General features: G+C 36.5%; 1 protein-coding gene across 1 annotated transcript in view; it reads left to right on the top strand.

Annotated features, from left to right (window-relative positions):
* Cdc73 (cell division cycle 73) overlaps positions 1 to 25,060 on the top strand; it is a 132,218-nt gene that overhangs the window by 76,358 nt on the left and 30,800 nt on the right. The window contains exon 11 of the mRNA XM_008836212.3: positions 22,098 to 22,155. Coding sequence (XP_008834434.1) covers positions 22,098 to 22,155 — 58 coding nt within the window. The remainder of the gene's footprint in view (positions 1 to 22,097; positions 22,156 to 25,060) is intronic.

Genomic DNA, 25,060 nt, shown 5'->3' with positions numbered 1-25,060 from the left:
ATCATGTATTTCAGGTGAATAAAATTTATATATTTTTTTAATATTTAAAATTTTTTTCATAATACTTTTGTCCATATAATGAAGAGTGCTCTATACTGTTAGTACCTCATTACTTTTGTTTCCTAGGAGTGTGTGTGATTTCCCTAGAAATGTTAGAAAGAACATAAAGAAGAAGGAAGGAAAAATACACTATAACCAAGAGACTTAAAGCTTAGAACTTTGAATTTCCTTAGTTGAATTTTCAGGAGAGGATTTGAAATCTAGGTTTCTTAGCATTTAGTCAGCATTAGTTTGCTGCTTTTTTGTTGGTAGACAGACCACAATAGATAAGAGAATAATGTTTAATGATTCTGCTTAACATACTTTACAAGAGTACAGTGGACTTTTGTTCCTTAGTGGTTCCTGATAGTACAGTTTGACTGTAAGGTTAGGGCACTGTCTGATTATTTTCTACCTCAGATAAGATTGAATGCTCAGGCACCTGAGCTAGTATGTGAATCACCTTCCCTTATAATAATTTTATTATTGTAATTCCTATCTTAAAGATAACGAACTGGTTCCTGGAGTTGTTAAATAATTAACCCAAATACCAATTAATGGGACAGAGGCTTAGCTGAAATTTGAAACAATCTGAATCTCAATTCTTATAATCTATTCTTAAATGTTATATATTATATATTTCATATTATATTTGTTCCAGGAATACTTTAGTTTCTTTCTTAATTTCTCCTTTGATCCACTCATCATTTAGGACTGTGTGTAATTTTCATGAGATTGTGTAGTTACTAGGGCTTCTTCTGGTGTTGATTTTGAGCTTTCTTGCATTGTGGTCTGATGGCATGCAAAGCATTATTCCAACTTTTTTGTATTTGTTAAGGTTTGTTTTGTGTCCCAATATATGGTCAGTTTTACAGGAAGTTCCATTCCGTGCTGAATAGAAGGTGCTTGGGTGGAATATTTGGTAGCTATCTGTTAAGTCCATTTGATGTATGGTATCATTTAACTCAGTTGTCTCTCTGTTTATTCTTTGTTCAGATAACCTGTCTAATGGAGACAGTGGGGTATTGAAGTCCCCTACTATTAGTTGCAATTAATCTATGTCTTAACGTTCTATAGTACTGTTTTTATGAAATTTGATGCACCAGATTTTGATACATATATATTTATGATTGTAATACTTTCTTGCTCATTTGTTTCTTAGATCAGTATGAAGTGACCCTTGATATTTATCTCTTCCGATTAGTCTTAGTTTGAAGTCTGTTTTGTCAGATATTGGAATTGCAACCTCTGCTTTTTTCTTAGTACCATTTGCTTGGAATATTCTTCCCATCCTTTTTCCTTAAGGTAGTGTTTGTCCTTGATGGGTTTCTTGCAGACAACACAAGGATGGATTTTGTTTCTTAATCCATTTAACTACCCTGTGCCTTTTGCCTGGGGAGTTCAATCCATTGATATTTAAAATTATTGAAAGATTTGTATTGATTGCTGTCAATTTAGTTTCTGTTTTCAATCTTGCTCTAATTTTGTTTCCACAATTTATACCTTCATTTGTTTTCTTTCTGTTGCCCCTTGGGTATAGTTGTTCCTTTTTTACATTCTTTATATTGCTTCAAGTATTCTCTAAAGGGCTGGTTTTGTGGACATGTATTCTTTCAGTTTATTCATGTCATTGAAGAACTTCCTTTCCCCTTCAACTGTATTAGACTAGACATCTTTGCTGAATAAAGTATTCTGGGTTGGCATCGATGGTTATTTGGAACTGGGAATACTTTGGTCCAGGCTCTTTTGGCTTTCATAGTTTGCATTGATAAGTTAGATGTAGTTCTAATGGGTTTTCCATTATATGTGATGTGTTGTTTTTCTTTTTCAGGTTTCTGTATTCTCTCTTGTTCTGTACATTTAGTGTATTTACTATGCTACACCGTGGGGAGTTTCTTTCCTGGTCCCATCTATTTGGTATTCTGTATGCTTCTTGTATTTGTATGGGCATTTCTTTCTTCAATTTTGGGAAAATTTCTTCTATAATTCTTTGAAGTTCTGGTCCATACCATTGTTCTAAGAGTCTTCTCCTTCTTCTATGCCTGTGACATGTAGATTTAGTCTTTTCATAGTGTCCCACATTTCCTACATATTCCTTTCCTGTGTTTTTAAAAATGTTTCATAATCTTTGCTTGAGCAGTCCAGTTCTTCACCTTTATCGTTCAGTCTTGATATTCTGTTTTCCAGTTTAGTCATTCTGTTGCTGAAGCTTTCTCCTGTCTTCAAATTGGCTTATTGAGTTTTCATTTCCTTTCAGTCCAGCTCCTCAAGAACTCCTGCAGAGGCCCAAGTCAGATGCCAGTCAGGTGCTCTCAGGCTTCCTCCTAAGGTCAGGGCCTCTACTACTGAGCACAATTTGGGAAGTTTTCTAAGGGGAGATCTGATTTAGGTGCTCTCAGGCAGTATGCAAAGATCTGGGCCGGCTACTAAAGGACAGAAAACCTGGCCCTGAGCTGGTAGGATGGACTGCAGGTGGTCCCAATGTAGGGGGAGGGCACAGTGTGATTTTGGAAGCTCACAACCCCTTGGAGGCCAAATCCAGGCACTCTCAGGCAGTCTGCAAAGGCTTGGGTCCCTACTGAATGGCAGAGAATGCTAGTCCTGAAGCAGTGGGAAGGACCACATGTTGTCCTAATTTAGGGGGATGGGCATGGTATGATTTAGGGAAGCTCACCACCACTTGGAGGCTGAATCCAGGCACTCTGAGACAGTGTGCAAAAGGTTTGGGTGTCTATAATAACTCTGAAGAACTGGAATTTAATGACAAGGTTTATCATACATCCCAATTCCTCATTTCTACTGAATATAGAAAATGGTTACTCCTTTATTCATATAGTTAATTATTTTCAGTGATTTACATGATGTAAACCTGCCAATTGCAGTTGCTCACTATCCAATAGTAACTCATGGACTGTATTACTGGTATGTTGTATCTAAGTTCATTTGTGTGTACTTTAAAAAGAGATTGAGAAGAAAGTAGAGCTACTAACTGTTGAGTAACATGAGAAGGGGGATCCAAGTTGTCTTTTCTACATTGTCTCCTGTCTGTCCTTTGGTGTGAGTAGCGGGTCCCTAAATGTGACACTTACTTTCAGTTTATCAGAACTAAATATTTTTCTTCAGTGTTAGATTTTTGGAATAGGTATAATTTTCAACATTTTCTCAGAAAACTACTGTTTGACATAATTATCTGGAAACCAGGTTTAGTTTTTTTAAGGTCTCTCAATAATTTTGTATAGTAATATTTACTTAGAGTTTATGCCTCTTGACTATTTGTATCCAAAAATTAAATGCAGACTTTTTCATTGCATGAAAGACTTGTACAAATAACCTTTCTTGGTTATTTAATGTTACTGAATAGCGTTCCCTTTTTTGATGAAAATTTGTTCATAAAAATAGGTTATTTTTTTCGAAAAGTCTTTTAATGGTATGTGAGACAGTTTTACTGTTCTTTGAACTCAGAAAGTAAGAATTAGATTGATTACAAATTAGCAATCTCAGAGTGACCACAAGTGTCAGTGTTTGCCTGTCTTATTTTTCTCCTTCAGTTTTCGCAGTGTTGCACAGTAGATACTCATATGAAGAATTTCTTTTCATTTGAAGAAAAGTGTGTTTGTCTCTTTCAGAGTTGTTTACAGACACCTTTATTTTAATTAATATAAGCTGTTAATGAACCTACATTGTTGGACTATGTGGTATGTTTGGTAAGTTTTAGCTCACACAGAATTTTCAAGAATGTAACTACAGTGTATATCAAGGGAAGCTTATAATTGTTCTGAACTTCACCAGTAGCTCACCCTTTCAGTAATTCATCTTGTTTATGGCAGCGATGTTCTTAGTAATTGAGTCACCACTACAACATACCCGTCTTTGGTATACAAAAATTCAATAAAATATTTTTAAAAACTAACTGAATTAAAAAAACAGTATTTGGTTATTTTTATTTGTATTTGTTGCATTCATTGTGACTTTATATATTAATAATAGCATCTGGTTAATCTTGTATGGTGTAGTATAGTCTGTGAAATTTACATATTGAAATACATTTTTTAGCATAGATTTTCCTAATACTTTCTAATTAGGGTATATTTTCACAAAATAGTTTATTAATTTTTATTTTATGTGAATGAGTGTACTGCCTGCATGTAAATAAGTGCACCTATGTTGTGCAGTGCCCCCAGGGATCAGAAGAGTGTGTCAGATTCCCAGGAAATGGAGTTACGGGTGGTTGTTAGCTGCCATGTGCGTGCTGGGAATTGAACGTATGTGCTCTTCAAGAGTAGCCAATGCTCTTAACCACTGAGCCATCTCTCCAGCCCCTTAGGGTATATTTTTTTAAAAGTACACACACAAGGTGTTACAGTATCAGTTCATCTCACTTCAGATTGTTAGAGGGGGTCATTGTAAAAATATTTTTTATATGAAGATAATTTTCTTGAATTTGATAGAGTTATGAAGCCCATGTCAACATCTCTGAGTAAGTTATTTCAGATACCTCATACTCCGTTCCCTGTAAACCCAGCACATTGTTGGTATTTAAATTTTATAATGATTTAGATAGATATAAAATCTTAAATTTGTGAAGTCTGATAGTTCACAAAGAATCTAGTCAACCTGGTATAAATACTACTTTTAGAAAATGTTACTTAAAATAGCTGAGGTAGATAAGCACTTAAATGTTAGAAATGAATAGAATCCTTCTCAAAATGCCTGTGTGTGTGTGTGTGTGTGTGTGTGTGTGTGTGTGTGTGTATGTGTGTGTATGTCTATGTGTTTTGTTTTTGTTTCTGTTTTTTGACAGGCTCTCCCTAGTCCTAGCTTGCCTGACAGTCATTATGTGGATCAGGCTGGCCTCATCTCACAGAGATCCATCTGTCTCTGCCTTCTGAGGGCAGGGATTAAAGGCATGTGCCACCATACCGTGCATTCCCAAAAGGCTTTTATGAACAAAGGAAGCAATTAACCATACTTGATTCTAAATTCTGAATTCAGTATGACTTATGACTGTTTATAATCTGATTGGCCACAGGGACACATGGATATTTTTGCTTTATCATCTATTTTTATCTCCTTGATTATTTACTAGTTTTCACAGTGAATGTTTTATTTTTCAATGTTTTCTTCATAGTTGACTTGGAATTTTACCTACCTTTTTTCTTTAATTGTCTATATAATATATATTGATAGCTCCAGAATTTCTTATGTTGTTCCAGAATATTTCAGTTGACATTTAGTTTTTGGAACTTTGGGGTATATATATGTTGTTTTAAGTAGGTAAATAATCTGTTTTAGCGTTGCTTTCTTTGTCAGTTATATTAAGTGGTAAAATATGGAATGCTTTCTTTCAAAGATTTTTTTTTATTATGCGTTTGTGTAGTCTGTCCACATGAGAGAGGAATGCATTCTTTAAAGTTTACTATAATACTGTTATATTTTCTATTTCTATTTCCAGCAATTACAATTTTGTGCTTCCCTAAACAACCAGATTAATACTAATTTGAAACACATCTTCCTTGATAGAGGGAGCTAGACAGAGGAATATTTCGCTTTATTCAAATGGGAAAAAAAAAAGAATTTATGCAGCTATTCCATTCTACCATCTTTAAAGAGACCCATATTGTATTAAATTTTTAGATTTAACCTCCTTATAATGTTAAGGTTATGGTATAATGGCATTCTTTCTAGTGATCAGTTATTATTGACATTAGAGAAATGAAATTTCAAAGCAAAATCTGACCTTTGAAATCACCAGAAAAGCTGTTTTCTTCATTTTACAAATGAGGTAACTAAGCTCCTGAGAGGTAATAATCTTTTTCAAAGTTCAGCTCTTAAAGATAGACAAAAAGCAAGAACCTTGACCTCAATACTTAAAAATGAAATTCTTCACTTAGGTTAACACTGTCTTCCAGTGTATTGTTTTCATTCTTGGTCCATAAACCACACAGATGATTCTGTGGCCCACCTACCCATCCTGTGCCACTGTAAATAATGATCATGCAAGTTTTCAGTGAAGATAGTGCTTTTATTAAACCATGATGAAAAATATAAAGGAGATAATGTTTATAGACATCATATTAAAGAAGATTCATGTACACACTTTGGATTGTTGCTAATTGCAGTTCTATACTGAAACATTTCAACTCGCTGCACATGAAATCTCATTTTTAAATTGGTAGGTAGATAAATGAAAATTCATTCCAATATCAAAAGTGTTCCTTTAAAACATTTTGTGTTCTGTCTCACTTTCTTTTCTTCTTTCTTGTTTTCTTTTCCTCCTTTTGCTCCCAGTGCTAGAGCTGGAACCCAGGGCCTCATGCTTGTCAGGCAGATGTTTTACCACTGGCCTACATTTCTAGTCCCCCCTTTCCTCACTTTTGATCCATATCTTAAAAATAAAAGAGCATAATCTCTCTTTTTAGGATTTTACTTATTTTTAAATTATGTGTGTATGTGCACATCTATGTGTAGGTTTGTGGGTGTAAGTGTAGTGCCAGGGAGGACAGAGGATATTGGATCCCCTGAAACTGGGTTACAGGCGGTTGTGAGCCACCTGGAATGGGTTCTAGGAACTAAACTTGGGTTCTCTGGAAGAGTAGTACATACTCTTAACTGTTGAGCTAGTTCTCCAGCCCACTGGAAAAAAATTTTTTTCCAGGGCTTGAAATACAAAATACATAATTTCATTTTTTTTCCATATCATATTGGGTTATTCAGGTTCTGTGGGAAAAAGAACCAGCAGGATCTATGTCTGTTTTTATTTGTTATAAGCAATTTGGTTGTACATGAATAAATACTTTATTAATATATTAACAAATTATATTGACAGTAAGATCAGTTAACAATTAATTTGGGATTAATTATGATTGCATTGTAGGAAAACATAGGTAATCTTGAAAATGTGCTCTGATGTTGTACAAATGTCAGCTACATTTATAGCTTTAAACCAAACTGTTTGGTAGTCATATCAACTTGTTAGTCACAAATTATGATTGATGTTATCAAAAGTGAAATCATCTTGAAAGAAAGGGATTGAGTGCCATCCCAGTCTCTGGAAATCTTGAGGGAAGAAGTCCACTGTCCAGATGGACACAGCATTTAATATTGTATTGGTCAGTTTGCATCTAGAGGTAAGGTATATCTATGGCTGAATTCAGAGCCAGCTACTGATTCATGTGTTTTAGATCTAATTAGCAGTGGCCTCCCGAATATATCTTTGTGTGCTAAACCAGTTTTACTGCACTGCTACATTTTCATGTTTTTCACTGATAATTATCTGTAATTCCTTGTAACTGTAAGCCTGAAATTATGGATCTTAGAATATTTTCATGTGCATAATGATATCCTTGGAATAAGACCTAAGACTTATGTCACCTAAACATGAAGCTTCTCTCTGTTTCATATATGTTTTATACATATGGTGTTTCATGCAACGTTTTTTAGTACATCTACATTTTGACTTGCTCATAACATAAAATCAGGCTGAAAGTTTCATAAAAAGTCAGAATTCAGAGCATTTTCAATTAGAGATGCTCAACTAGTAACATTGCACACACAGACATGTACTACATACACAAAAAAGTGGGTGGACTTAAGGAAAGCTATGCATATCTGTGACCTGGTCTGTAAGCACTGCGTTAATTTTTAATGTTACCAATTATCATTGTGTGAGAAATATCATTTAAGTATTATGAGTATAGAGAAAATTAATATTATGTTCCAAGATAATTTTTAAAATTAAAAAAGGTTTTGTTTTTTTTTTTGGTCTTTTTGTTCCCTGTAGCCCCAGCTGACCTAGAACTCACTATGTAGACCAGGTTGGCCTTGAACTCACAGAGATCCACCTGCCTCTGCCTCCCAAGTGCTGGTACTACAGACATGTGCCACCATGCCCAGTTATAAAAAGGGTTTTTTTTTTTTTTTTTTTTTTTTAAGTTTATTTTATGTGTAAGACTGTTTTGTCTGCATGTATGTTATGTACTACATGCATGCAGTACCCGCAGATGCCAGAAGAGGGCATTGCATCCCCTGGAACTGGAGTAACTGATGATTGTTAGCTGCCATGTAAGTACTGGGAACCAAACCTGGATCCTCATTAATTCTCTTATCACTGAGTTATCTCTCTAGCTCCCCAAATTATTTTTAAATTATGAGTAGACTTTAATAGTAATAGAATCTTTCCTCCTTCCTTCCCTCCTTCTTTCCTGCCTTTATTTTGGTTGAGGTTAAAGTATTTTAAGCCTTTTGTATTTCAGGTAACAAATCCTTTCAAGTCATGCTATATAAAGAAAACAAAACAAAACAAACACCCCATTTTAACATTATAGGAATATTTCATAGAACCCCAAACTGAGAAGTATCCCTTGGTCTTTAAAAGAACAGCAAGACATTGGAAAACAAGTTTTGCTTCCTTTATGCCTGGTACTGTGTGAGCTTACTGACCCTTTGTATACACAGTCATCCTGACGACTGACAAGATTCCATGTAACTTTAGTGCCAATTGCTTAGTATCTCAGTATGGGTTGTAAACTTTCTGAGGGGGGAAATGTTATTGAATTCAGGTGTTTGTCACTTAATGGGTACATCCGGCACTTCTGAGCAGACAGCCCTCAGATAGTTTTTTGTTGTTTTTTTGGTGTTTTGTTTTGTTTTTGAGACAGGATCTCCCTGTAACCCCAGCTAGCCTGAAACTCACTCTGGCAACCAATCTGGCCTCTATCTTACAGAGATCCACCTGCCTCTGCCTTCTGGGTGCTGGGATTAAAGGCATGTTACCACCACAACTGGCTCCAGAGAGTCTTTTATAGTTGAGTTTATAACTTTTAAGAAGTGAATATATTTGGTTAGTTGCTTTTGGTTTTTGTTGTTTTGTTTTGTTTGAGGCAGAGTCTCATGTAGTCAGGCTGTCCTTGAACTCCTGGTCCTCCTGACTCCATCTCCCAAGTACTGAGACTACACGAGTATGCTACTGTAACCCCCTCCTTAACCCTTTGTGTGTATGTGTTTTCATTCAACATATGATGGAATATGTGTTGTTTCTTTTCTTGCTCTAATTATTTTTCTTCTCTCTGTCGGCTTCCATTTGGCCCCTCCCTCCATGTACTTTTGTCTGGATTATGTATGAGATAATATATGACATTTGTCTTTCTGATTCTGACTTATTTCCCTTAAAAGTGATTTCAGGATCCATCCATTTCCTGAAAATGACATTATTTTATTCTTTTTTACAACTATTAGAATGTGCAAAAATCTCTATGATATAGTGACTTAGGTTCCTTTAGGGATATACCAAGGAGTGGTATTTATGGCTGGGGTCATATGGTAGTTGTAGTTTTAGTTTTTTTGAAGAGTGCTCTTTACTAATTTTCATTCTGACTGCAATAATGTACATTCCACCACCGGTGTAAAAGGATTCTTTCCACCACATCCTTGCCAATATTGTTGTCAATTGTTTAATCTCATTTTAATTTTTTTTCCTAAACATTATTTATATGGCAGGCATGGTGGCGCACATTCTTAATCACAGCACTCATGATGCAGGGGCAGGCGCATCTTTTTGAAATCAAGAGCAACGTGGTCTACATAGTGAGTTCCAGGCAGGCTGGGGCTAGGGAGACCCTGTCAAAAAGAAAAAAAAAAGTTATTTGTATTTTATGTGTTATGAGTGCTTTGCCTGCATGTATGCTTAAGCGCACCCATGTGTGAAATGCTTATGGAGTCCAGAAGAGGGCATTGGAGTCCCTGGATTTATAGTTATGGTTGATAGCCATCATGTGGGTGCTGGGACCCCAATCCCAATCCTCTGCAAGAGCAGCCAGTGCTCTTTATTGCTGAGCCATCTCTCCAGCCTCTAGTTTCTTTGATGCCCGAGGATGTTGAATACTTCTGTGTATAATTATTTGGTCATAGGTATTTCTTCCTTTGAAAACTGCTCAATTCCTTTTGTCTTTATTTGATCCAGTGACTTGGTGGTTTAGATTTTTTTTTCAATTGTGTTTATTATTTTTACTTTATGTTTCTGTGTGTATTGCCTGCGTGTAGATAAGCGCACCCATATTGTGCAATACCCGCGGAGGTCAGAAGAAGCTGTCGGATCCCCTGGGACTGGAGTTATGGACAGTTGTTAGCTGCCATGTGGGTGCTGGGATTTGAACCTGGGTCTTCTGCAAGAGCAACCAGTGTTCTTAACCACTGAGCTATCTCTCCAGCCCCCAAGTGGTTGTTTATATTTTTAATTTGTTGAGTTCTTCATAGATTCTAGATATTAATCACCTCTTTGACTTTTAGCTGGAAGAATGTTTCTCCAGTTTTGTGTCTTGTCTCTTCTCATTTCTGTTGCTGTGTAGAAGCTATTATTTCATGCACTTCTATTTGTTAATTCTTGGAGTTATTTTCTAAGCTATTGGAGTCCTTTTCAGAAAGTCCTTGCCTATTCCTATATCTTGCAATGTTTTCCTCTAGCAGCCTTGAAATTCTAGGTCTTGTGTTAAGCGTTTTAACCAAATTTTAATTGGCTTTGTATGGGGTGAAAGATAGGGATCTAATTTTATTCTTCTACATATGGTCTCTGGTTTTCCCAGCACCGTTTTTTGAAGAGTATGGGCTTTCTACAGTGTGTGTTTTTGACACCTTTGTCATAAATTAGATGACTGTGAACATGTGTGTTTATTTCTGAGCCTCTGTTCTCTTACACTGGTCCTGTATTGTTTTTGATGCTATGGCTCTGTAGTATTAGTTGAAATAAAGTATTATGATACCTCCAGCATTGCTCTTTCTGCTTAGGATTGCTGTGGCTATTTGGGGTATATTGTACTTCCAAATAATGTTAGAGTCTTTTTTTTTTTTTTTCACCAAGTAAAGAATATCATTGGAGCTTTCATTTTGATTGCATTTAATCTGTAAACTGCTTTTAATAATATGGCCATCTTAATATTCTAATGATCCTTTATCATGAGAAATCTTACCATATTCTAATGTATTCTTCAGTTTCTTAGGGTGTTTTAAAATTTTCATTACAGCTGGGCGTGGTGGTGCATGCCTTTAATCCCAGCACTAGGGAGGCAGAGGTAGGTGGATCTCTGTGAGTTCAAGTTCAGCCTGGTCTACATAGCCAGTTCCAGACCAGCTAGGGATTCAGGGAGACCTTGTCGCAATAAGACTGAAAAAAAAAAAAAAAAGTTTTCATTAGAAAGATCTCTCACCTCCTTGGTTAGGTTCACCCCCTCCTCATACCCCCACTTTGTTTTTTAGCTATTATGAATGGGATCGTCTCTCCCCCTTTTGTTCTTAGCAAGTTTGTTTTATAATTATTTATACTTTAAAGTACAGTGTTTTGTGCATATTGATCTTTGTATCCTGCTACTTTTTTGAAAATGTTTATCAGATATGAGTTTTCTAATACAGTCTTGGTGTCTTTTCAACTAGAGGATAAGATCACCTGCAAATATGCATTATTTGTATTCCTCCTTTAGTTTTTGAGTCCTTTTTCTTTCTCTTGCCTTATTGCTGTGTCTATGATTTTTAACCACTGTATAGTGCATAAGAGTGTAGAGGAAGGACATCTTTCTCTCTTTCTCCATTTTAGAGGAAATGCTTTTAGTTTTTTTCTATAATATTGGCTATAGGTTATTGTATACAGGTTATCTTGTATTATGATATTTTTTTTTCTGTTTCTGGTTTCTGCAGATATTTTATAATAAAGAGATGTTAAACTTTGTCAAAAGTCCTTTCTGCGTCTATTAAGATGATCATGTGATTTCTGTCCCCCAAGCCTTTCTATGGGATATTTTGTTTATTGAATTGTGCATGTTGAATCATCTTTATCACTATAATAAAACCAACGTGATCATGGTATATGTTTTAATGTGCTTCTGAATTTAGTTTACAGAAAATTTTATTGAGAAGTTTTGCATCTCTGTAATGGAAATTGGTCTATGGTTTTTCATGTTATTGCAAATCATTACCTGGTCTTGGTATCAGGGCAACACTGGCTCATAGAATGAGTTTGGTTGTGTTCTTTCTCCGTGTTTTAGATCAATTTGAAGAATGAATACATCCCATCCTGAGCTTTTCTTTGTAGGAAGACTTATTAGCACTTTCATCTCATTGTTTGTTAGGGGCCTATTTGTTTTTTATATTGTTTAATTTTGGTAGGTCATTATGTCTAGGAAGTTTTTTTTCTCTTTTCTTCTTCTAGATATTCTAGTGTTTGGAATATAAGTTTTGAAAATACTCCCTTGTGGCTGCCGCCAGCTGCAGCTGCCCCTCCACTCTTCTAGTGCTGGGTGCTGTCTCCAGGTGCCGTTCCTCTGCTCGCACAGGCACCGCTTCTTGGGTGCTGCCTCTGATCTCACGGGTGCCACCTCTGATCACATGGGCGCTGCCTGCGAGCACACGGGCACTGCATGGGCTCTGCCTGGAATCACCTTCTGGGCACCGCCCCTGATCGCATGGGCGCTGCCCTTCACTCCTCCCTATGACCTCAAGCTGTGGTTGCTCTTCGGCTTGTTGCGGCACTGAGGCAGCTCTTCTGCTCGCAGGATGCTGAGGCCGCTCTTCTGCTCACCCGCTGCTGCCTCCCATCCTTGCTACTTTTGCCGGGTCTTGGACCCCAGGGCTGGTGAGGAGACTGTGTCAGCGGAGCCACATTCAGACACAGGAGACCAGGTTTGTTGACGCAGATCCGGTTTATTGCAGAAGGGCACAAGCTTATATAGGGGTAGAGGTCCAATCAAGAAGTTACAACTCAGATCTTTGGCAGGGCTGTGACTATCATGACATCATGAGTCAGACACCTCATTAGCATAATAAGTTTCAGGTTACTTAGGGGTTTCCTTATGGGGGCCTGGATTCCTCAGAACCACGTCATCCAGGCTGTCTGAGTGTTGCAATTTGGAATCTCAAGGGTGGTGATTAGGGAGTGACAAGCTCTAGGCATCAGTCTCATGATCTGCCAGTGGGAGCAAATGTCACAAGGTGTTCCTTGTGGCTCCAGCGGTTGGGCCGTTGCCTCAGGCCTGCTGTGTGGCTGTCATTAAGACTTTCACCCTAGGCTCAAGCCTGTCTCTCACACTCCCTAATGGCCCTCTGGATTTCATTTGAGCCTGTTGTAACATCTTTTTAATCTCTAATTCTATTAATTTGGGTCTTCTCTCATTGGATTAATTTGGCTAAAAGTTTCAGTCTGAATTTTTTTCCCCCTCAAAGAGCCTTAGTTATGTCAGAGCTTTTTTTCTTTTAAATGAAACCACTATAAATATTCCTTAGAAGGAATTTCTTTCATCTTTACTGTATCCAAGAAGTTTAGATAAGTTGTGGTTTCATTTTCACATGATTCTGGGAATTTTTAAATGTCTTCCCTGAATTATTCAGTTACTCTACAGTCATTCAAGAGTATGTAATAATATGTGTTTGTGTAGTTTTGAAGTATTGTACGCTTTTTTCCATCAATTACTAGTTTTATTCAACTCTGATTGATACAAAATTATTTTTTCTGCTTTATATGTTAAGAATTGCTTCATAGACTAAATGTTGTCTAATTTAGAAAAAAATTCCATGGGCTGCTTTGTGTTCTGCAGCTGTTGAATGGAATATTCTGCGTATATCTGTTAAATGTCTTTTATTATAGTACAGATCAACTCTTTAGTTCCTAAGTTACTTTTATTCAGGCTGACCTATCTCTTGATGAGAATGGACTATTGAAGTTACCAACTTATGATATCATAACCTATATGACAACTTTTATGTTTGTGCTTCCTGTATAAAATTAAGAGTCTCCAGTATTTGGTGCATGTATTTTTACAGCAGTTTTATCCTCTTAATGAATTGTTCCCTTTATTAATATGTAGTGTGTCTTTATTGCCTTTTTTTTTTTTTTTTAAGGCAGGGTCTTATTATGTATCTCTGGCCATTCTGGAACTCACTATGTAGATCAGGCTGTCCATGGACTAACAGATCCTCCTGCCCCTGCCTTGGATTGTGTTTTCTAATCTGTCTTTGATTTAGAGAGTTTTAAGACTTTTACGTTTAGGTTTATTATTGAGATAGACTTAATGGTGGTTGTAATTTAGTAATTTTTATAGTTCTTTGAATTTTGTGTTCTTCTGTTTGCTTACTTACTGACTTGGACATACTTGATTCTTTCCTAGTTCTCCTTTATTCACCTGTTTTTCTCATGATTTTTGTCTTTTCTTATACTCTCTAGATTGAGTCTTTCATTCTCTTCTTGTTTAGAATTCACTTGTGTATCTATCGAAGTGCTGGCTTGGTTGTCCTGCATTGCTGTAGTTTTCTGCATTGCTTTTAGTAGTTTTGAAACTACTCACTTTCTCCATCAACCAAAAAATAACTTTGCTTGGAAATACATACTTTCCAAGTTCCTAAGATTTGTGCAGAGAGGTCTGATTTTATTCTGATGTATTCATCTGTACCTTTTAAAGTATTTGGTGTTTCTCTTTTAGGTTTTCATACCATATCTCTTTCTTATAGTTTTGACAGCCTTTAAAAAATATTATTTTTATTTTATCTTATTTGTGTGAGTGCATTGCCTGCATGTATGTAAGTGCACTGGTGTCATTTGGTGCCTGTGGAGGTCAGAAGAGGGCGTCAGATCCCCTGGAACTGAAGTTACAGATGGTTGTTAGCTGCTGTGTGGGTGCTGGGAACCACTGGGAACTAAACTCAGGTCCTCTGCATGAGCAGCCAATGCTTTTAAATGCTGAACCATCTCTCTCCAGCCCCCAGTTTTGACATCATAACTACGATATGTTCTTTGGAGGTTCCTCTGTGGTCATTTGAATTATTCAGTGCCTCTTGTGCTCGGATGTCCATTTTCTTCCTTAAAAATCTCAGCTCCTTTTTCTGGCCCATGGATTCTTAGGCTGTGTGTCTTGGTCATGTCCCAGAGTTCTTGAAAATTCTGATCATGCTTGGTGTTTCTTCCTTATTGTTATCTGAGTGGCATATTTCTTCAACTGTGTCTTTCATCCTTGTCATTCTCTCTTCTACTTCATCTAGTCTGTTGGTGATGCTTTCCATGTTGAATGTTTTGATTCATTGAAGTTTTCTTTTCTAACATTTCTGTTTTGTTTTGTTTTCTCCCATAATATTAATTTCCTTGCTGACCTTCTCATGCAAATTGCTGACCTTACTCTACAAATCCTGGATTGATTTCAATCTTAATCTGCTTATTTATATTTTCTTTGAAGTCACTGATCATTTTTAATTACTTGTTCAACATTTTTCCCATTTTACAGTCTGTGAATTAAGTAATTGAGCTGTTATGTTTCCTTGCTTTTTCATATTTCTTACATTCATGTGTTTGCATTTTGATGGGTATATGCTTTGCTTTATTGGGACGTCTTAGTGAGCAGCCAAACCCTAGTACCACTCAGAGAGGAGAAAATACACTATAGCAACAGCAAGGACAGTGAACCAAACCACCATGTACACATGTTTTTAAGTGTGTGTATGGGGTGGAGGGTGCAGGCATGTCATCAGGTACATGTAGAGGTCAAAGGACAACTTTATCCTTGGATGTAGTCCTCTCCTTCCAACTGACTTTAGGCAGAGTGTGATTTCTGCCCTCAGTGTAGTTTATCCTTTGTTTCCTTGACTTTTACTAATTTTAGTGTCGAGGATACTTCTAGTCTGTCATCTTGGCATGCTCATAGTAATGTTTATTCTTTTAAACATATTTTGTACTTTTTTGTTATTTTAATTATAAAATATATTTAACATACGCCATTTTTACAGTTTTTAAGTATACAATTCAGTGATACCAACTGCATTTAAAATGTACAGCCATCACTAATACTCAACTCCAAAACTTCCCCATCATTTCAGACTCCTCTATACTTATTAACCAATAATTCCTCCTTCCCTCTTGCTCTCAGACCTGGTAATGATTCTTCTGCCTTCTGTCTCAGAACTTTACTATTCTGGATTCCTCATATTCATGGAATTGTAAAATATTTGTCTTTCTGTATTTCACTTATTTTATGTAGCACTGCTTTCAAGTTTCATCAGTGTTGCTGTGTTGTTTAGAACTATATTTGTTTTTACTCCTAAATATCTTTTCTATTGTGCTTATATCTCACATTTTGCTTATTCATCTGTCAGTGTGACATTTGAATTGTTTCACTTTCTGACTGCTGTTGGAATACTCTTGCTCTGAGCATTAGTGTACAAATATCTGTTCAAGTTCCAGCTTTCAGTTCTTTTGGGTACTCATAAGCAGAATTACTGGTTCATATGGTTATTCTGTTTTTAATGTCTTCAGGAACTGTCACACTTTTTTTTTTGCAATCAGTGTGTTATTTTATATTTGTACTACTCTTGCATTAAGAATTTCTTCATATTCTAAGTAAATAAAAATATTTTTAAAGGCAGGGGTTGGGGGAGAAGTTAGAGAGATGGCTCAGTTGTTAAGAGCCAGCAGTTCAGGCTGCCTTTGCAGAAGATCTGGATTGAATTCCCAGCACCCACGTGGTGTGGTGGCTGACAGTTGTCCTTAACTCCAGTTCCAGGGGAATCCAACACCTTCTTCTTACCTCCACAGGTACTTATTTATTTATTTATTTATTTTTTTTATTTTTTATTAAATTGTGTTTGTAGTGTGTAGTGTGTAGTGTGTGTGTGTGTGTGTGTGTGTGTGTGTGTGTGTGTGTGTGTGTGTATGTGTATAGATCTGTATTTGTGAATGTAGGTGTCCTCAGAGGCCAAAGGCAGCAGATCTCTTTGGAGCTGGAGTTAGCTACAGGCTGTTGTGAGCTGCTGGTCATGGGTACCAGAAACTGAACTCAGGTCCTTATACAACAGCAGTATTCACTCTTAACCTCTAAGCCATCTCTCCTGCCCCTGTACTTTTTATTTGTTGATGCCGTATTTTTGTTGCTTTTTTACTGTTTAATGATAACTATCCTAATGAATTTGGCATGGCATTTCATCTTTTGTTTTTCCCAAAAGATTAGTGATGTTGAGTATTTTTTTTCATTTGTTTATTGGTTATCTGTATATGTCCTCTAGACAAATGTCTGTTAAAGTCTTCAGTCTTTTTGAATTTGGTTTTGTGTTTCTGTCCTTGGGGTTTTTTATTTGTTACTAAGTTGAAGGAATTCTCTATATGTTCTGGACATTAATTTTTAATCAGATACGAAACTTAGAAATAACTTTCATTCTGTGAGTTGCCCTTTCAGCTATGTCATTAGTGTCCTTTGATGCATAGTTTTTCATTTTGAAGACTTTTACTCTTTTTTAATTGTTTCTCTTTTGGGTTGCCTGTTTGTAACTCAGTGTCTAATTTAATGTCATGGAGGTTTTTCTCTGTTTTCTTCAGGTACAAGTTTTATTTAAAAAAAAAAAATTTTCAGATATCAAATGTGGGTCTGTGTTTTTTTTGGAAATTGAATTTTGTACATAGTATAAGGTAGAGTTGTATATTGATTCATTTGCACGTTGATAACCAGTTTCTCCAGCACCAATGTTGAAAAGAATTCCCTTTTCAGATGCTTTGGCACCCTTGTCAAGTGAGTTTATTCCTACATTTCCTGTTCTGTTCCATTGATCTGTAATATGTGCATCTCAGTACACCATTGTTTTAATTACTGTACTTGTAATGACTATTAAAATGTGGAAGTTTGAGTCTTACTGCTTGGATTTTTTTTCCCCTCAAGATTAGTTGTTTGGAGTTCCTTAAGATTTCATGTGAGCTTTAGGATGAGTTTTTCTTTTTCCGAGAAACCACTGGAATTTTAATAGAAATTACATTGAATTTGTAAGTGATTTCAGGAAGTAAATCTTAATAATAATTCCAGTAGTCCAGAAATAGATGTACTTCAGTTTATGTCCTTTTTTTCAGGAGTATATTGTAAATTTTATTGTTCCTAAACTTCATTGGTTAAAATTGATTTCTAAACATGTCATTTTTAAAAAATATTTTATTTATTATTTTTATGTTACGTGTATGAGTCTATTGTCTGCATGTATGTGAGTGCTCTCATGTTGTGCAATGCCACAGAGGTCAGAAGAGGGCTTCAGATTACCCTGGAACTGGAGTTAAGGATGGTTTGTAGCTGCCATGTGGGTACTGGGAATCGAATCCAGGTCCTCTGTAAGAGCAGTCAGTGCTCTCAACCACTGAGCATCTCTCCAGCCCCAACATGTCATTTTTAAAATGACATTGTTAGTGGAATTGTTTTCATTTTGCAAGCTGTTCACTATTAACATATAGAAGCACAACTTTTGTGAGTATACTTCTGTGTGTTCATTCTAGAACACTACAGAGTATGTTCAGCATAACATTTTTATATGTGAAGTTACTTAAAGTTTTTTTGTGGATGTGGGTGTGTGTGTATGTGTGTGTACATATGTTTGCATGTGGCAACCAGAGATCAAGTTTGGGTATGTTTCTCAATCACTCTCCACCTTGTCTCCCCACCTTATCAGGTCTTTCCCTGAAATTGGAACTCAATGATTTCCCACCACCAGATTGCAAGAGAGCTGTAGGGATCCTCCTGTCTTTGCTTTCCCAGCACTAGGAATACAGACATGCACTAGCTTTTACTTTGGATGCTGGGGCTCTAAACTCAGGTCACAAACTTGTGCAGCACTTTACCAACTGAGCCATTTGCTCAGTGCCTTACTAAGGTTTTCTGTGTGTAAACTTTGCCATCGGCAAACAAAAAAATTCACCAATTCCTTCCATAGATGACTTCTTTCTTTTTCCTGTCATTGTTCTGATTAGAATTGCCAATAGTATGTTGAATAAATGTGGAAAAAGTAGGTGTCTTCACCTTGTTTTTTTAAATCATATGTAAAGAAGCTTTTAGGTTGCAAAATTGAGTATGACTTAACTGAGTTTTTTATCTATAACCTTCATTGACTATTACTTGCATTCACATTTCTTGAAGTGTTTTTAAATTATAAAAGAGTATTGAATTATGTGAAGCACTTCTGTATTAATTGAGGTGATCATGGTGGTTCTCCTTTTATTTGTTAATGTGTTGTTATATTAGACTGGTTTTCATGGGTTAAAATATACTTGCATTCAGAGAACAAAATTCCAGTTCATTGTGGTATATAATCTTTTTAATAATGCTACTAAATTTAGTTTGCTTGTTTTCTGAATATTTATTATGGAGGTCAGAAGAGGGTATCGGATTCCCCTGGGACTGGAGTTACACACAGTTGTTAGTTGCCATGTGGACGTTGGGAACCTAACTCAGGTCCTTTGCAAGATCAGCCAATGCTCTTAACCACTGAGTCATCTCTTCAGGCCCCAACCCCCTTTTTTTGAGGCAGGATTTTGCTATGTTGTCCAGGCTAGTTTTGAAGTCACCACTCTCCTAAATTACATTTTTTTAGTTCTGGGACTTAAGGCATAGACATGTGCCACCGCACTCAGCCTACATTAGTTTTTATTTGGCTAGTTTTCTTTATGTACCTATTGAGCTGTCTTTTGATGATTTGGAACTTGGTACACTCTGTTCCAAAAGAAGGAGGCTTTGATTTGAATCCAGCTAACCTTATAGTCAAATGTAGACAGAAACTTCCTCCTAATATGTGGTCTTTGTTCTTTCTTTCTCATTTGGTTTTGATTTCCTCTCTGTTTATGTGTAGAGCACACCCCTATTAGTATTTATTATATAAGTGATAAGTGATGTGGTTAAAGTTTACTTTTGCAATTTTGTTATATAGTGTCTAATTGATTTCTCTTTATTCAGGAACTTGCAATCAGAAAATAACATGCCTTTAATTTAATTCCCATTTAGTGATTACTTTCTTGGCTTCTGACTTTAAAAAAAAAAAACTACATTAAGTCTGCCAATATTTGATCAGTGCCTAGTGTGTTCTGAAAAGTGGGATTACAAAGAAAAATAAAAACAAGTCCCTGATAATGAATTTACAGACAAATACAGAAAATTTCCCTCCTTATAATGGTGTTAAATGTTAGATTTTCACTTAATGATGAGTCATCTTATTTTACACTTAAAGTTCATTTGAATACAATTTACTTAGTAGAAGATAATTATACCATAAATAAACATAATGAGTTTTCATGAATTGAATACATCCATGAAGTCACTTACATTCAGAATAACTACTGAATACAATGTGCTCACTAAATGCATTGTAGTGAGTGTATTGGGAAATATTTTGTTATCTTTAGGTGCTCCTGGCCCCTAAGGTCGGTCTGTCCTTCCTCCCTCCCTCCCTCCCTCCCTCCCTTCTTTCCTATTAATGCTGTGGCTATATTTTCCAGTAAAGAGTAGTTTCTATGACATTCTGACTGAATGCTGGGAATACCATTATAATAGTGAAAAGATTTCCTCAATTAAAAAAATTTTTGGTCTTTTTGAGACAGGGTCTCCCTGTAGTGGGGCTGGTCTGTAACTCACTATGTAGACAAGGCTAACCTTAAACTCACAGAGATCCAACTGCCTCTGCCTCTCAAGTGCTGGGATTAAAGGTGAGTGCCACCACGTCCAGCGTGTCTCAATTATTTTTTAAACTGTGATGTAGGATAACTTATCATTCTAAATAATTTTATATATAAAGTCTCGAATTTTGCAGAGATGTAATATATTAAACATTATTTAATAATTTTAAGTGCTTTTTTGTGATATTAGTAGTGGCACTTTTGTTGTGGAACCATAACTTATCTTGGTATTTGTCAAATTCTCTTCTGTTGAATGCAACTAGAATAAAATCTCCATGACTTAATGCTATGACATTTATATTGAAGTTTCCTGTAAAGAAGAATGAGTTAATGAAGATTAGCATGAATATAATAGAAACCTTTGCACTAAAGGCAACCATCATTTTAGATATCCTAAGCATTTCAGAGCTATCTATTCCTGGGTGTACTTCAACACTTAGTTTAATTCTATATATATACATCCTCAGTAGTTGAGATTTGTTATTTCATTTTAGAGATTTTTATTTGCTTATAATTTAAATATAATAAAAATCTCATTCTTATCAGTGTGTTTTTTTCCTGGGTATTTTAATTTTTTTTGTTTTGTATTTATTCATGTGTGTATGTGGTGTGGGCGTGCATGCTGAAGTCAAACAACAACTGCAAAAGTTGGTTCTCTCCTTCTACCATGGGAGTTAATGGAATAGAGCTCAGGTCATCAGGATTTATGCAAGCCCCTTTCCCCATTAAGCCATCTCATTGGCCCATTTCTCTTGAATATTTGAAAGGCATTTAGTTGTTTGAAATAGTTGAGTATTTTTAAAATGCATTACAAAATGTTGTTACTTAAGTCTTTTGAACTTGGGGTGATGTGTCATTTATTCATTTGGGGATTTGAAAGCAAAAAAGTTTGATTTGATTTTAAAATAGGTAGGCTGGGGATATAGCTCAGTCATAAAATGATTGTTTAATGTGCATGACCTTAGGTTTGATTCCTCAACACCTTTTTTTTTTTGAGACAAGAGTCTGCCTATACCTGGAACTTGCTATGTAGACTAGGCTGGCCTTGATTTCCTGGAGATCCGCCTGCCTCTGCTCTTTATTGAAAGACTTCAAAGTTATAGAAACAGAGAGCTAGTACCATTTCTGAAAGTGTTAATTTATTTTTTAGCAGTTAAGCAAACAATTAAAAATAGTCCATGCTCATAGTAACTGTTTAATAGTAACAATGTACGTTTCCCCCAGATATCATGCTTTGTGAATGATAGCATAAAAGAGTAGGGTTTTTGTTTGTTTGCTTATTCATTTTGCCCCATGGGTTGAGGACATAGTCTGTGGTGCCAGGCACAACACCATAGGAAGAGTAAGTAGCTCTTGGCTGTGGCAGTAGTAAAAAGGTTTTCAGGGGCCAGGAGACAGGATCTCACTTTACATAGCTCAGACTAGCGTGGAATGCACTGTGTGGCACAGGCTGGTCTCAAACTCAGAGCAGTCCTTCTGCCTCCTATTTTTATTTTTCTGTTTTTAATTTTTAAAACTTACAGGCTTTGCCCAAGTGACTAACTGAATGAGCTAACAGCATGAAATCTCTTTAAGTATTTGTTATGTAAATGAATGTCATGCATCGATTTTTATTCTTTTAAAGGAAGGTGCATCCGCTCGTAAGACTCAAACTCCTGCAGCCCAGCCTGTACCTAGACCAGGTAAAAATGTAAAACTTTGATTTTTTTTTTCTTCTAGATGATTGTAATAATCAATGCTTTGATATTGTAATAACCTGAAGAAATGAGTATTTTGCTTAAAATACATCAAAAAACTTTTTCTTCAAATTAGTCGTCAACATTCCTTAAGCAGATCTTAAAACTGTGATAATACAAAATGCTTATTAAACTTTAGTCAGTATCATTAGTAATTCTTTATTTTCTTAGTAGAAGAATATAAATTAAAATGATAGCCTGTAGAATCTTTGCTATTTAATTTTGTAATATTTTACTGAAATAAATTTTCCTGATTCCCCCCCTCTCAACACACACACCAAAGATCACTTTCTCTACACTTTAATAAGGGGCACCACTATCGACTGTGTTTCTTAGTCCTCAGACTTAGTAGCCATCCCTCATATTTCCTTATTCCTTTCCTAACTTCGGAGTGGATTCTATAAGCTTTACTTTTTTCTGCATCCCTCCTTTTCACTTACCTCGTATCCCTCCTGTTTCACTTATCTGTTCTACCATAACTCAAGACCCATTGTTTCTCTAAGACATCTTAAATTGTAGTTAACAGACCAGTATATCAGTCTCTGTACTTTTTGTTTTTGGTCCTCCCTCCAAAAGACACATAGTATAAACTGGGGGCAAAATACTATTATAGCAAATGCATGATAATCTTTTTTTTTTTTTTTTGCTTTATTTTTATTTTATGTGTACGCGTGTATTACATTCATGTATGCAATTGCACCTGTGTAGTCTGGTACCCAGGGAGGACAGAAGAGGGTGTCAGATCCCCTGGAACAGAAATTACAGATGGTTGCTAGCCACCATGTGGGTACTAGGATTTGAACCTGGGTCTTCTGCAAGAACAGCCAGTGCTCTTAATCACTCTCTCCAGCCCTACATGATAATCTTACATAATTTATGTTGCTGCTACCCCCTTTTTCACTCAGCCTTAGATTAGAATAAAAATTAGCAGCAAGAAAAAGATGCCCTCATATTCAAATCACTCATCAACTGAGGGCTATCATACTAGTCCTGAGCTTTCTGATTTCATTTTTTGCAATTTTCATAAAATATGGCTTGATGGCATTTAGATCTCCTCTCCTATCCATACCTTACCCCACTGCCTCACCCCCACCCCACCAAATTTAATGTACTCTTAAAATATAAATGGCCTATAGAGTCTGATTTGTGTCCCCAAATGTGTTTTAGTGTGGGTCTATCCACTGGGCCCACCAAGAGCCACATCCCTGTAAGACACTCTCTCTTCCCCTCTCAGCAGCCATTATTTGCCAGTTCCTTAGGTTGGGTTGGGATTTCTTACCCACTTCCCCATCTTTATGCTGGGATTTTGTCTGGTTTTAGCTTGCATGGGACTTGTGAATGTTGTCACCATTGCTATGAGTTCATATGAGTAAATGACCAGCTGTCTAGAAGACTACCCTCTCTGGCTTTTACAATCTTTTCTGCCTCCTCTTCTGAAATGATCCCTGAGCCTTGGGAAGCAGAGGTTTGGAATGGGTGCCCTATTCAAGGATAAGCACTCTGCTGCCTCTTTTTCTCTGCACCTTGGCCATATGTGGTTTTCTGTGTTAATTACCATCCTCTGCAAAAGGAAACTTCTCTGGTGAGAGTTGAGAGATACATTCATCATTTGTGTGGAGGTTGCATTGAAATGTGTCACTTAGGGTTAAGCATCTCACAGACACATTTGACCAGTTCTGGAACTCTGTAATTGTCTCCATCTGTTGCACAAAGAAGCTTCTTTGCTGAGTAGTGTAAAGTACACTTGTCTGTAAATATGACTAAAGTTAGAATAAAGTAAGAAATTACATTGGTCTAGGGGTGTGGTAAAAGTAGATTTTTCTCTAGGATCTATGACCTTGCCAACCATGTGTACTTGACTATATTTGCAGTACCACATATGAGTTCCTTCCCATTGAGCAGGTCTTAATTCCAGTTAGACAGCTATTAATAAAAGTGTCACTACTGCACCAATAGTGATAGTTGGCTGTGCCAGTCATTGTTTATTAGGCTTTATAGCTGGGTAGGCCCATTGATTGGTTTTCTCCCTTGGCAGCTTGTGTAGTGTCCTCTGATACCATGAGAGCTAGTCTTCAGGGAGGAGGCTTCCAGGTCAGTTCCAGCTCAAGTGCTCCAAGTCCTATGTGTTGACGTGTGACTTGTCTTCAGCAATAGGGTCTTACCTTCAAGTTCTGGGAGGTAATTGAGGTCTGTGGCAATAGTTTGTGTTATTTTGGGAGTCTTTTGGATTACCCTGGTGGACAATTTGAAGGGAGGTTTCTCCTTGGCACTGTGTTTTTGTTATGCAGCCTTCAGCTATACACATGCCCTAATATATTTATTGGTGTGTATTTTTCAGTAGGACTTTGAACAAATCGATTTCCCTCTGGTTTTTCATACTATCTAAGCATTATTTATCCCTCCTTTCACTCTTCCTGTGTAACCTTTTCTATGCCCTCCCCAGTTAAAATCCACTCCCTTTTCCCTCTTAACACTATTTTCCTATTGCCTTCTCTCAAGCTCCTTCTTCCCTGTTGTATCCCCATTATTCCTTTTCCTCTCTTCTTTTTTTTTCTTTTCTTTTCTCTTTTTCTCCTCCCTTCCCCTCCCCCCTTCTTTAAAAAAAAAAAAAAAGACCTAGGGACTCAGGAGCTCAGTGGTTAAGAGCACTGGCAGCTCTTCCAGAGGATCAGAGTTCAGTTCCCAGTGCCCACATAGAGGCTCACAACCACACTTAACTCCAGTTCTAGAGGATTTGACGCCCTCTCCTGTCCTCCATAGGCTTTGCACTACACAGATGCATTTACATACATGCAGGCAATACACTCATACAAATACAGTAAAGATAAATTTAAAAAATTATCTTGCTTTC

Source organism: Nannospalax galili, unplaced genomic scaffold (assembly GCF_000622305.1).
Source record: "Nannospalax galili isolate Female #2095 unplaced genomic scaffold, S.galili_v1.0 scaffold1017, whole genome shotgun sequence".
Lineage (NCBI taxonomy): Eukaryota > Metazoa > Chordata > Mammalia > Rodentia > Spalacidae > Nannospalax > Nannospalax galili.
Note: the sequence above shows the minus strand (reverse complement) of the source record. Positions and strands in the feature narration are given on the sequence as shown.